This window comes from Sorghum bicolor, chromosome 3 (assembly GCF_000003195.3).
Source record: "Sorghum bicolor cultivar BTx623 chromosome 3, Sorghum_bicolor_NCBIv3, whole genome shotgun sequence".
NCBI classification, from domain to species: domain Eukaryota; kingdom Viridiplantae; phylum Streptophyta; class Magnoliopsida; order Poales; family Poaceae; genus Sorghum; species Sorghum bicolor.
The window spans coordinates 50,713,827-50,728,875 of NC_012872.2; the positions used below are offsets into that span (position 1 = coordinate 50,713,827).

Here is a 15,049-nt window from a genome sequence, read left to right on the forward strand (position 1 = left end):
ATCGCCCAAAACCGCTCACAAGCTTGACACGAGCCACCCACACGAACTTCGGGTGATCTTCGTGTCTCCAATCACCACGGAACCGTCTAGGTGATGGCGATCACCAAGAGTAACAAGCAAAGAACTCTCACTTGACCCAAACAAGGCACTAGAGAGTGGTGGATGCACACTTGACTCTTGGAACTCACTAGAGAAGGATTCTCACAAGAAATCACTCCAATCTCAATCCTCTCTAGGCTCTTGCAACTCTCTTGCTCCACAACAAGTTTCTCTGATGTTCGAATGGGCAAGAGAGCTCTCATGGACGAGGTGGAGAAGTATAAATACTATCCACGAAGTCCAAAGGTCGGCCAACCGTTTTCCACTGAAAACGGGGTCACCGGACGCACATTATGTTGCACCGGACGCACTGCACCGAGCGTCCGGTGCTGCATAACGGCTAACTGTACTTCGCTCTGACAGGTCACCGGACGCTAACTCTCAGCGTCCGGTGCAGCGTCCGGTGCTAAGAGAAAACTTACATGCTCCCTGCGCATGGGACCGGACGCTACCCTGTGCGTCCGGTGCTAGCGTCCGGTGCTCTGGGGAACTTTGCAAGCTCCCTGGGTAAGGGACCGGACGCTGCCCGGTGCGTCCGGTGCCAGCGTCCGGTGCCTAACCCTAAGCACCAACCTGTTCCAACTACTAAGGACCTCACCGGACGCACTCACAGAGCGTCCGGTGCAGCGTCCGGTGCCCCTTTGGGCACCCAAACTTCGTCGAAACGTGAACGCTCCAACACGAAGTTTGTTCCTCTCGATCTAAGGACTATCTCTGAGCTGCCTAGTGCTAGGTTTACCAAGAGTGCACCACACCTAAACCTAAAGCCTTGCCTAAGTCAAGCTACTAGATCAAAGCCCCTCTTAATAGTACGGTCAAAAGAGAACAAAGTCCTAAACTACTCTAAGTGCCCTTCTTCACCATATGGCACTTAGACCTAGTCTAGTCTCGACGATGTCCATCCATCCTTTGAAAACCGAAACGATTTCCACTATTAAGTTGGCATGTACGTCCCTGTCCATCGAGTACTTATTTACCATGACCTTACCTATGACTTTGCCTCTGCAAAACACACGTTAGTCATAGTAACCAACAATGTCATTAATCACCGAAATCTCTTAAGGGCCTAGATGCTCTTTCATACCTGATATTGAGGGGGAGCAAACCCCTGCTGCAGCACAACAGAGCAGTTGTGCCACACCTAAGAGTGGTAATGCCACACCCCCTTCAACAACAGCAGCAAGTCCAACTCAAATTTGAGGACAAAACCTACAACCCATATTTGAAGAAGAAGAAGAAGAAGAAGCTGAAGATCTAGAAAGTAATCAAGAGGCCATCGAGCATCCAAGACTCAAGCAAATCATTCAACGGGATCACCCCGTCGACAACATCCTTGGGAGTCTTCGAAAGGGGGTATTGACACGTTCTCATTTAGCAAATTTTTGTCAATATTACTCTTTTGTTTCTCCTGTGGAACCAGTCAAGGTTGAAAAGGCTCTTGAAGATGAGGACTGGGTGATGGCCATGCAAGAAGAGTTGAATAACTTTGAAAGAAATCAAGTTTGGACATTGGTGGAAAGACCCAAGACGAACGTGATTGGCACCAAGTGGGTCTTCCACAACAAGCAGGATGAAAATGGAGTGGTGACTAGGAACAAAGCAAGATTGGTTGCTCAAGGCTACACTCAAGTAGAGGGCTTGGACTTTGAAGAAACATATGCACCAGTGGCAAGGCTTGAGGCAATCCGAATGCTTTTAGCCTTTGCTGCCCATCATGACTTCAAGCTATATCAAATGGATGTCAAAAGTGCATTTCTCAATGGCCCTATCCAAGAGCTTGTCTATGTTGAGCAACCACCGGGTTTTGAAGATCCCAAGTTCCCCAACCACGTCTACAAACTCCAAAAGGCGCTCTATGAGCTTAAGCAAGCACCAAGAGCATGGTATGAATGCCTTAAGGAATTCTTGCTCAAACAAGGCTTTGAAATAGGCAAAGCTGATCCTACCCTTTTCACTCGCAAAGTCAATAAAGATAGATTTGTGTGCCAAATATATGTCGATGACATAATATTTGGTAGTACTAACCAAGAATTTTGTGAGGAATTTAGTAGGATCATGACCAAGAGATTTGAGATGTCTATGATGGGTGAATTGAAGTTCTTTCTTGGTTTTCAAATCAAGCAATTAAAGGATGGAACTTTCATTAGCCAAACTAAGTACACCCATGATATGCTAAAGAAGTTTGACATGGCGAATGCAAAGCCCATAAAAACTCCCATGCCAACCAATGGACATCTTGATCTTAATGAGGAAGGGAAAGCCATCGACCAAAAGGTATCTCTACTCTATTTGTGTGCATCTAGGCCTGATATTATGCTTAGTGTGTGCATGTGTGCTAGATTTCAAGCTAACCCAAAAGAGTGCCACTTAGTGGCTGTTAAGAGAATCTTGAGATATTTAGTACACACTCCTAACCTTGGCTTGTGGTATCCTAAGGGCTCTAAGTTTGATCTACTTGGGTATTCGGACTCTGATTACGCTGGTTGCAAAGTGGATCGAAAAAGCACTTCGAGGACATGTCAATTCCTTGGACGGTCCCTAGTGTCTTGGAGTTCTAAAAAGCAAAATTGTGTAGCCCTTTCCACCGCTGAGGCCGAGTATGTTGCAGCTGGTGCATGTTGTGCTCAACTACTTTGGATGAGGCAAACCCTTCATGATTTCGGATGTCGTTTTACCAAAATCCCATTATTGTGTGACAATGAAAGTTTCATAAAGCTTGCAAATAATCCCGTAAGCCATTCAAGAACTAAGCACATAGACGTCTGACATCACTTCTTGAGAGACCACGAAGCCAAAGGAGATATCGAAATTTGCCATGTGAGCACCGAAAAGCAACTAGCCGATATCTTCACTAAGCCTCTTGATGAGACAAGGTTTTGTGCTTTGCGTAGTGAGCTAAATATACTTGATTCCCGTAACGTGGTTTGAAATTTAGCACACCTTTGATTGATCAACTAGTATCTAGGCAAAAGGTTTGCAAAAAGGTTCATATTACGCTTCAAAATGCTTTATCAAAAGAGAACTTGCATTTTATGGTCATTACTTGTTCTTGTTCATCTGTTGCTGACCATAATATGTTAAGTGTGTTGTATCCCTCTTTCTTCTTTTCTCACTTTTTGGTGCTTGTTGCCAAAGGGGGAGAATGAGAGGGGGGTACAATTTTTTTCCTTGCCTTGAATGATTGTGTGCATACTTGTCATACGCATCATGTATATTCCTGTGACACTATGTGCAGCACCCCACAGAAGCATGGATGTAGAGGAAGCCCCATCACTTAACTCTATATGTGAATTTTGGCCTCTTATGCCAGTTTGAGAATTCAATTCTCCATTCACATATTTAGGGGGAGTCTCTACACCCATGACTTTAAAATCTCAGTTATACTTTAAATATTTTTGTAAGCTCTAGTTGTGTTGTCATCAATCACCAAAAAGGGGGGAGATTGTAAGTGCAATCAAGCCCTAGTTGTGGGTTTTGGTGATAATGACCACACAATTAGAGGACTAATGAGATTTGTTGAGATGGCAAGCAGGTAAAATAAGAATGAGGATAACACATGATATGTGAGATGGCAAAAGCCCAATTACCAAATGATGTGGTGATGGACTCAAATGTATTTTAATTATTTAATATTTAATCTTGAGTTTAGGCTATGCCGCACTATAAAGAGGGATGCAAATTTAGTTGGTCTGAGGAAGATAGAGTGCTCAAGTATTAAAACTAAATCAAAAGAGAGACACTCTAGCACTTCACGAGCACGTAGAATAGTTTTTTAAGACTTGTGGTGTTGGAAGTCCCAACGTGCGTCAGAACTGATGACGCATGTCGGAACTGATGACGTTCGTCGGAAGTCCCGACACCTGGCCCTCTTGCTACCTCTGCTCGCGCTTGCGTCGGAAGTCCTGACGCGCGTCGGAACTGATGACGCATGTCGAAACTAATGACGTTCGTCGGAAGTCCCGACACCTGGCCCTCTTGCTACCTCTGCTCGCGCTTGCGTCGGAAGTCCCGACGTACGTCGGAACTGATGACGTGTCGGAAGTGATGACATGTGTCAGAACTGATGACGCGTCGGAACTGATGACGTGCGTCGGAACTGATGACGTTGACTGGTTTTGTATAGACTTCTGACCAAGTGAACAGTGTTTTTAGTATATGTCGGAAATCTCAAGATCCGCGTCGGAACTTCCGACGTAGATCTGAACGGTTAGTTTTCACCTTCTTGTATAAATAGCTTTCTCAACATTTCTAACCGTTACGGACTTATTCTAAGCAACTCACTCACGACCCCAACAGCTCTCAAGCTCTCAAGGCTCTCCTCTCCTCTCCCCTTTGCTCCAAACTTCGATTCCCCAAGGATTTGAGTGATAGGAGAGTAGATTGAGTGAGAAAATCATCTAGCAAGCTTGAGCACTTGAGTTCTTCGTCAAGCCGGTTGGATTTGCGTCTATTACTCTTGGGTTCTTGGAACCCTAGTCGGCTAGGCGTCGCCCAAGAGCTCCCGATCTGTGGGAGGACCTTGGGAAGTTTGTATTACCCTTGATTTTCTAGTGAAGAACTCAAGTTTACCTTTGTGGTTGCTTGAGAGAGGCAAGGAGGTGAAAGAGACTCCGACCTTAGTGGTCACCTCAACAACGAGGACGTACGCAAGCCTTAGTGGCGAGCCGAACCTCGGGATAAATCTTTGTGTCCCGTGTGCTTATTGTTGTTGTGATTACTTGAGATTACTTGTTCTTTGTTGTCTCTTTCTCTCTCAAGCCATTTCTTAGGTTTTGGTCCCGATCTACAAATTGGTGGTGGTTCAAGGTCAAGGAAGCACTTGGATTACTTCATCTTACCACTAGAAAGTGGGGTTGTAAGTTATTGCCTTCACAAAGTTTATTTAGGCACTTGTGGTTCATTTCCCGTAGGCGTCGGAACTTCTGACAGTTTGCGTTGGAACTTCTGACACTTTGCGTCGGAAGTTCTGACCTGAACTGTCATAACTTCCGACAGTTGCTGACAAGTGACTTTGAGTTGTGTAGAAAATTAGTAGATACGCCTATTCACCCCCCCTCTAGGCTTACCAAGGATCCTTACACAAGGGCATCATCTATTTCAAGTCAAGGATATGGGTTGGTAATGCCATGGCTATTTAGCAACATGTTCTATCAGCCTTGCATACCAGCGCTATAGGTGGGCACTCTGGGTATGAGGCCACTAACCATCAAGTTAAGAGGCTCTTTGCTTGGCCTCAACTCAAACATATAGTCATGAACTTCATAGCCCAGTGCACAGTGTGTCAACAAGCTAAAACTAGACGAGTGGCATCTCTAGGTCTGTTGTCTACAATGGACTTCATCGAAGGATTGCCTAGGTCCAGTTCCTTCAACTGTATCCTAGTGGTGGTAGACAAGTTTACCAAGTATGCTCATTTCATACCACTATCACATCCTTATACAGCTCTGCAAGTGGCTATAGTATTCCTGAACAATGTATTAAAGTTGCATGGCCTGCCCAAAGTCATAATTTCTGATAGAGATAAAATATTTACAAGTAATTTGTGGAGGGAACTGTTCAAGTTAATAGGTACACAGTTGTAGATGAGTAGTGCCTATCACCCTCAAATTGATGGTCAAACAGAGAGAGTTAATCAATGCTTGGAGACTTACTTGAGGTGCTTTGTTCACTCATGTCCAAACAAATGGTCATCCTAGTTGTCCTTAGCTGAGTTTTGGTATAACACCTCTTTTCATTCCTCTCTGGGTCATACTCCTTTCTTTGTGCTATATGGGCGTCACCCCCAACAGCTGGGACTATAAGCACCTTGTGAGAGTAACAATTCTGATCTGGACAGTTGGCTATAAGATAGAGAGACGATGCAACAACTAATGTAGCAACACCTTTTGACGGCTCAACGTAAGATGAAACTCCAGGCTGATAAGAAGAGGTCATTCCGCAGCTTCAATGTGGGGGATTTAGTCTATGTCAAGATTCAGCCATACGTGCAAACATCTTTAGCCATGAGATTCTCTTGCTTCAGGTTCTTCGGGCCATTTAAAATAGTAGCACGGATTGGAGAGGTTGCTTACAAGTTACAACTGCCTGAAGGCTGCTTGATCCATCCTGTGTTCACGTCTCCCAATTGAAGCCAGTTGTCGCTCCAAATGTAGTGGTTAGCCGATACCTACCTGATCCATCTTTGCATTTCCAGGTACCACAAACTATTCTGGATCATCGTTTGCATGTGCAAAATGATTCCCCAATATCTCAGGTGTTGGTCAAGTGGTCTCATCTTCCTCCTGAGCTGTCCACCTGGGAAGATGAAGAGACTCTCAAGCAAGAGTTTCTTCGAGCACTGGCTTGGGGGCAAGCCGTCGCTAAAGGAAGGAGGGATGTCACCAACGCCACCTCCTCCGGTACCAAGGTACAGAACAAGGGCAATCCTAATGAGGAACCTGCCTCTGAAGATGATGGTAATGTTGTCCATGTTGGGTACAGGAAAAGGACGCGGAAGCCCAATAGCAAAGTTTTTGGCCCAGGCTGGATGTGAAGTCCATGACCCACGCACGAAGCTGATGGCCCATTTACCTTTATTGCTTATTTCATTTAGGCCCATGTAATAGGCAGGGATGCCGTTCGGCGGCTCCTATGTATTGCTGTGTTGAGGAAGGGAAACAAGAACTTGAACACGAAACTGAAACCGAGCCGGTTGGCGTTGGCAGCGAGCTCCTAGTTCAAGCATTCTCAGTGCTAGCAATTTCATACTATGCCTTGTTTAGTTCCAAAATATTTTGCAAAATGGACACTGTAGCTCTTTCGTTTGTATTTGACAAATATTGTCCAATCATAGACTAACTAGGCTCAAAAGATTTGTCTCGTCAATTCCGACCAAACTGTGCAATTAGTTTTTATTTTTGTCTATATTTAGTACTTCATGCATGTGTCTAAAGATTCGATGTGACGAGAAATCTGAAAAATTTTGTAAAATTTTTTGGGAACTAAACAAGGCCTATCTAGTATGGTAATAGAATTATACTATTAGTTTCCATCGAGATTGCTTCAAACTATCTCCATCATGTACTGTACTGTACGTCTGTACTAGTAGTACAACGGTGGCGCACAAGGGTGCGTGGTGTGCCCTTGCTCTAATGATGATAGTGAAAAATGTACATGACATTTTATATCACACGGGGGAAAGTATACACCAAAGTGTAATGCCTCCGAATCATTGGACCAAAAATGATTAATCGGATATGCATGGCATTTCATATCACAGGAAAGATATACCAAAGTGTAAGTATTAGAAACACTTTTATATTAAAAACATAAACAAATACGGATATTCATACCACAAGTTTTAGGCCTTGTTTAGTTCCCAAAAAATTTTACAAAATTTTTCAGATTCTGTGTCATATCGAATCTTTAGACGTATGTATGTAGTATTAAATATAGACGAAAATAAAAACTAATTACGCAGTTTGGTCGGAATTGACGAGATGAAACTTTTGAGCCTAGTTAGTCTATGATTGAACAATATTTGTCAAATACAAACGAAAGTACTACAGTGTCGATTTTCCAAAATTTTTTGGAAGTAAACAAGGCCTTAGGGGATACGGGGAGTAGAGTTCTAGACGTCTATTTCCACCCTGAGGAGCCAAAAAGGATTCATCGGAGATTCAGGAATTTCTGCAACTCTTATCATTGGACCGGAGCAGTGGTAGTATATTCCGATTCACGGTCTGTCTTGCCCGGCCGAGATCCCCTGGGGTCAACCTGGCTGCTACGCGGGAGCACGGGCGCAGCCCCTGGGCCTCACGGAGAGACTCCTTCCCGTCACAGGGGCCCCACGGGCCCACTGCAGACGGCCGTTTTAGTGGCTCTCGGCGCTTCCGGGCCCACCACTTGCCGCCTCGAGTCACCAGACGCGCGCGGGCCCCACGTAATTAAGAGTAACCTGGGTTTAGTCCGAGACTAACACAGAGTGGGATGCGACAAAACGGCTGCAAGATTGGATTAGTATATATATAGAGAGAGAGAGAGTAACCTGAGAGAATACAGAGTTCTAGAATGTTGGTTAGGGCGTCCCAATGATTCCCAAATATAAGTCTAGAAAAGAGAAATTAAATAGCTAGCAACTTTTAAATAGCTAATTTAGTACAATCTCTTAGAAACATATTTCTCATAGCTCATATAACTCTTCACTGCAGTGTTTATTTTTTATTAATTCTATGTTTTATCTAGCTAACTATTTGTAATTTGCCATTACGAACTTTCTTATTAACTAAAGGTAATTTGCCCACTCGTGTCAAACACGTTATAAGTCCATCTAATTAGTACTGATTTACGTGTATCCTCAAAAGTTACTCTGATCCAAAAAAATGTAAATTATATTCAGATTTTGGACCCTAATAACATACCAAGAAACATTTAACATGCTGACAATATAAGGCCAGTTTAGAGCATCTCTAAACGATTAGGTAAAATTATATTCTAAATTATGAGACTTAGCGATTGTGTAAAATAAAAAATCCACTCAAAGCATAGAGTTCCACGATAAACTTTGTATACGATAGCCAGTAAGGGTGGCGTGCTATCTATGCAAGTGAAAGTTTAGAGATAGCAAATTTGTTATTTTAACAAACCAGATAGCACACCAGTTGAACTTTATTTTTTCTTTAGAAATTTAAAAGTAGCCTAGATAACATGGATACCATAAATATTGGAGTTGATCTTAGTGAGAGTAATTTCATCTAAGTTCCATTAGCATTTAATAAACTACCATATATGTAGTTTTGACGATATGGCACCGTATGTAAGAAGAAAGAGAAGAAACTCTTGGCACAATTATCAACTCGTAATGAGTCATGGAATTAAACGTTTGTGAAACTATAGAATGAAACTATACATTGAGAGTGGTTATTTCATCGAAGTTTCATTGCATTTTTATTTGAGAAAAACGATATGAAACTATCTATTGAGACTAGTCTAAGATCAACACTGATATATTTATCTCGCTAAAAGCAAAATGCGGTAATATATTATATGCATTATTCCCTATTATTGAAAACATTATGTTCTCTAGAAATTCATAGTCAAAATTGGTATATAGGTCTGCGTCTAATGTAAGACTTTTTTAGGTCTTGTTTAGTTGGCAAAATTTATGTCAAAATTGTAAACATGAATTTATTTTTGCTACAACTATTTTTAAGTCATATCTTTTTTAAATGAAGACAAAATTTATGTCAAAATTGTAGAGCTCGACGAGATCTAAAACTTTGTAGTTGATAAAATTTTTGTTTGAGATCTTTTAGGGTTCTAAATATATAAATTAAGTCTTAGATTTTGAATTTTGAATTTCAAATTTTTGAACTTTACAAATGACCTCAGATGGATAAATCTTTTATATCAAAGCTTTAGTGCTCGACTAGGTCTAAAACTTTGTTGTTGAAATTTTTTTATTTAAGATTATTTATAAGTTAAAATACTGATTACAATATTCGTACATATTTGTACAAATAGACACATTGTAGAATTAGACACAAGGAACGGTGTGGTGTGCCGGTAAGGAGTGGATCATGTGAGGAAGAGGGTGTGGGTTTGAATCCACATATTGGCACTTACTCAAAACAAAGTAAAAAAAAATCTTATGAGCTATGGGCTATCCTTGGCCCATCAAGCTACACTAAAATATATTTCTTATTCTTATTAGACTCTAAATGATTTTAAAAAATTGAAAATTATTTTTAGAGGCAGCTGACTTCGGTTCTCTAAAAATTGATTTTAAAACCACCTCTAAAAATATTTATTTTTACAATCGGTGGCATTTGTAGCTATTGTTTAAACTACCTCTAAAAATCAGTTTTAACCATCTCTAAAAAACTTTTATATACTAGTGAAATTTATAAAAAAAAAATTGATACCTACAATATCAAATTAGTTTCATAAAAAAAACTTTAAAATTTGTTTCCACCGTTTGTTTATTTCCTACTAATAGATAATTTTCTGTGAACTGTCAAGTAAGGTTAAAGAAGTTTGCCTCTGAACAAAACTAATAATATACCTTACATTTGAAACAAAAAAGAGTGATAAAGCGCGGCACACTGCGGCTATAAATCAACATGGTGGAGGATAGTGCACAACCATTTTGTCGACAAATGACGATGAGTATTAATGATCAATTGATCATGCGTTCATAGAGTGCTTTAGCTAGTCACAGCTAATTGGGTTTCTTACGATGAAATTTATTCAGACCTAAGTTCTTGATTTAGTATGAGCGTTGTATTTTTAATTTTTTTTTGATATTTTCTTAGTATTATGTGTCGTGTGTGGTGACTTGTGGAGGTGTTCATTATGGTAGGTTTGCGTGAGCATGTTTATATGAGTCATGAGTGGATGATGTATGAGCTATGGACATTCGCTTGGTCTACTGATCCACGTAGTAACGCATGGACGGTGCTGCATGAGACGAAAAGAAGTGCAATAACCAATAGTTCTGAGAGATTTTTTTTCTGTTGCAATTAGTCAATCACATCGATGGTTTTGCAATTAATGAGATGCTAATGCGACGAGGTGATGGCAGGCATTCCCTTTTCATGGCCTCGGGGAGCCAGTGGTAGGCACGTGCAAAAGCCACTCGCCCATGCAACGCGGCGCCCTGCATGCACCGCTCTATCGCTTGCCTCCGCCTCCCATCCACCACCTGGCTTCAATTCCACGCCACCACACGCAATTCTCCATTCGTTCCACAGATAAATACATTTTTTAAAATTTTATGTTTAACTATTCGTCTTATTTAAAAACTTTTAATAAATATTATTTATTTTTTATGACTTATTTTATTATTAGATATATTTTTATAAAAATTTAAATAAGATAAGTGATCAAACATAAATTGTGCCAGTTAAAAAATATATTTATTTATAGGACAGAGAGTAGGCTTTGTTTAGTTTTGAAATTTTTTAGTTTGATTATTTTAATATTTTTATTTGTATTTGATAATTATTATTTGACCATAGACAAATTAAGCTTAAAAGATTTATCTCGCAAATTACCGATACCGTATAATTAATTATTTTTTATTTATATTTAATATTTTATGTATATGCCTAAAAGTTTGATGTGATAAAAATTTTTGAAATTTTTTAGAAACTAAGGTCTTATTTAGTTACCAAAAATTTTTGTAAAATTTTTCAGATCTCCCATCACATCGAATATTATGGCACATGCATTGAGCATTAAATATAGATAAAAAAGATAACTAATTATACAGTTTACATGTAATTTGCGAGATAAATCTTTTGAGCCTAATTAGTCTATAATAGATATTATTTGTCAAATATAAATGAAATTACTATTGTTCACATTTTGTAAACAATTTTTTGCTAGTAAACAAGGCCTTAAAAGGCACACCCGCATGTATCTAAACCTCTCACCCTATTGGTCGCCCACAGACCTGGAACTAGTAGCCACTAGCTCCGTTCTCTGCTTGGCTGTGGTAGATCTCTTCCTGCACGGCCAAGAGGCCAGGCAGACGTCACTACTCACTAGTTGCTAGCTACGGTGACCATGGGAAAGCTGCCCAACGACGAAGAGAACTGCTACGGTGTCGGCGGCGCCGAGGCGTCGGGCGGCGTCGACGCCGAGGGTAGGGCGACGGATCTTCGCCCTCTGGCGCTGTCGTCGCCGCATACGCAGGCGTTCCACCTCGCCTGGCTCTCCCTCTTCGCCTGCTTCTTCGCGGCCTTCGCGGCGCCGCCCATCCTCCCGGCGCTGCGGCCCGCGCTCGTGCTCGCGCCCTCCGACGCCGCCGCGGCCGCCGTGGGCTCCCTCTCCGCCACTCTAGTCGGCAGGCTCGCCATGGGGCCTGCCTGCGACCTCCTCGGCCCGCGCCGCGCGTCCGGGCTCGCCAGCCTCCTGGCCGCGCTCGCCGTCGCGGTCACCGCGGTCACCGCGTCTTCGCCCACGGGGTTCGTCGCGCTGCGCTTCGTGGCGGGCCTCTCCCTCGCCAACTTCGTCGCCAACCAGCACTGGATGTCGGGCATCTTCGCGCCCTCCGCCGTCGGTCTCGCCAACGCCGTCGCGGCCGGCTGGGCCAACGTCGGCAGCGCCGCGGCGCAGCTCGTCATGCCGCTCGCCTACGAGCTCGTCCTCCGCCTCGGCGTGCCCATCACCGTCGCCTGGCGCGTCACCTACCTGATCCTCCCCTGCGCGCTCCTCATCACCACGGGGCTCGCCGTACTCGCCTTCCCCTACGACGACCTCCCACACGGTGCCGGCGTTGGAGGCGGAGCCAAGACCACCGGCAAGAGCTTCTGGAAGGTGGTGCGCGGAGGGGTCAGCAACTACCGCGCGTGGGTGCTCGCGCTCACCTACGGATACTGCTACGGCGTCGAGCTCATCATGGAGAACGTGGCGGCCGACTTCTTCCGGAAACGTTTCCACCTCCCCATGGAGGCGGCGGGCGCCGCCGCGGCGTGCTTCGGCGCGATGAACGCGGTGGCGCGGCCCGCGGGCGGGGTGGCGTCCGACGCGATCGCGAGGCTGTTCGGGATGCGCGGGAGGCTGTGGCTGCTCTGGGCCGTGCAGACCGCCGGCGCGGCACTGTGCGTGCTGGTCGGCAGGATGGGCGCAGTGGAGGCGCCGTCGCTGGCGGCCACCATGGCCGTGATGGTGGCGTGCGCCGCGTTCGTGCAGGCCGCGTCGGGGCTCACCTTTGGCATCGTCCCCTTCGTCTCCAAGAGGTGAACCCAACAAGCTACCTTTCTTATATATATATATATATATATATATATATATATATATATATATATATATATATATATATATATATATATTTCTACCAAAAAGGTACAAGGAAGAAACATCCACATGATGTATATTTCATAAATCAATTACCTGAAGTTTTTTTTCATGTCCGATTATTTATTTATTTAATTAATTTTGCGAAAGTCATGTCTGATTATTTAGATATGGATATATCATGAATTATATATATTCACACATATAATTTCCCCCCAAAAAAAGTTACAACTTGAATAATAAGAGCATGACGTTTTTTTATATAACAATTAACAAGAGCCATGACGTTGAAGCTGATATAGTACCTCTCAATTGAAAGGTAGCCACACCAGCTAGCTTTTTCAAGATTTTTTTTTTAAAATCACACAAACACCTAATTACTACCAAACAAGGACGGCCACATCCTTGTCTTGGATCATAATAGAATCTAGAGTAGAATCCTTAAGTATACTATAGTTGATGTTGACGTATTTTTATAATACCTATGGACGAAAATAATCTAAAAGCTTTATTGTTTGAAACCTCTCTTTTTCTGACCAGCCACCTGTTAAGTTAAAATCCATGGCCAAGCTTCCACGGGGAAACTACGGTCTGTTTTACATTGTTAACTAAAGATAATGTGTGAACCAACTGTTGTCAGGAAAATCCAAATTGTGCACACATCAGCATGTTTTTGGTACCAGCTGAAATATAATAGTTTTTTACGCCTGGGTTTGGTTCATTTTGGGTGCGTGGGTGCAGGTCTCTGGGCGTGGTGTCCGGGATGACAGCGAGCGGCGGCGCGGTGGGCGCCATCGTGACGAACCGCCTCTTCTTCAGCGGGTCGCGCTACACCATCGAGGAGGCCATCTCCCTGACGGGCGCCGCCAGCCTCGTGTGCACGCTCCCGCTGGCCCTCGTCCACTTCCCGCGCCACGGCGGCATGCTCTGCGGCCCCACCGACGTTGGCGCCGGCGCCGGCGACGGCGACGCAGAATATGACGACAATGATAGTGCTGGAGATTACATGCTACTCAAATGAAATTCAGAAAGAAGGTTGCCGCACGTGAATTTTGTACATGTACTGATGTACATCCAATGGTGGTGGTCTTGTCGGTTGATTTAGTTAGCAAACGACTGACAAGCTAAGCTAGCCATGGTTTGTTTCAGGATCGATCTGGGGGTGCCAACAGCGTGGATAGAAATATGTTCAGTATGTAGATCCCTCCTCGGTCGATCAGCTGAATATGAAATAGATGGATCGTAGGTTGTTTAGGTGTCGTTGCCGCATTGGCAACTGCGAGTCTTGTGCTTGGTTTGGTTTGAAGAGTGAGACAGTGAAAAGTGATGGATCATACAAATTCTAGCTCCCAGTCTGATTTAATTTATCTGATTCCAGTGAATGAAATGAGTTGACCCTCCGTCATCTCAGCCTAAGAGGTGTTGGAAATAAAAGCAATTTAGCGATGTATAAATTAATTCTGACAACAAGAAAAAAAGGCTAACAACATGTATCACAGATATATGAATCGAAACTAGCACTACGATTTGAATCAAGTTCACGGGATCTAGTGCTAGCAACAGAAAGGATGTGAAACCAAATAACAGAGGGAGGCAGTACGGGAAAAACGTCTCGGCGCCTAGGGTTTCCTAGGCGACTCGAGAGGGTTCGTCGGTGACGATCGGATCTCGCCTAGCCCTTCCTCTTCTTCCTTCTCTGTCGCCTCTCAGCTGCAGGGATTCCAGTTTAGATTCCGGTTTAGACCTGGGGTTTCTTGGCTTCGGGTGTGTGTCCACTCAAACCCTAAAACCCTAGTTCTGCTAGCCCGTGCACCCTGAGTCCACCTCCCGCCGTTTCGTCACCACTGTTGTGTTCTGATCCTGTCTTTTGGAGAAGTTTGATCCAATGGAAGGGGTGGAGGGAATGATGAAGAAGCTCCAGTTGTCGTCAGAGGAGAGGAGGAGCATTAAGATCAGGAAACAACATGGCAGTCAGGAGAATTCTCGGCCATCCCAGGCGGTGGCAAAACTGTTTTCTGATAGAAACGTTCGATCTGATGTTATTGAGAAAGCTGTGGGTTGGATCTGGTGCCCGGCTAAAGGGATCGCCTGCAAAGACCTAGGAGACAATGTCTTCTTGATCTCTTTCAACCAGGAGTCAGGACTACGGCGGGCCCTAGATGATGGTCCT

General features: G+C 43.5%; 1 protein-coding gene across 1 annotated transcript; it reads left to right on the plus strand.

Annotated features, from left to right (window-relative positions):
* On the plus strand, window positions 11,500-14,242 carry LOC8078590 (probable high-affinity nitrate transporter 2.4). The gene is made up of 2 exons (XM_002455746.2): window positions 11,500-12,821; window positions 13,621-14,242. Exons 1-2 carry the CDS (start codon window positions 11,647-11,649, stop codon window positions 13,898-13,900), a joined length of 1,455 nt encoding a protein of 484 aa, XP_002455791.2. The 5' UTR covers window positions 11,500-11,646; the 3' UTR covers window positions 13,901-14,242.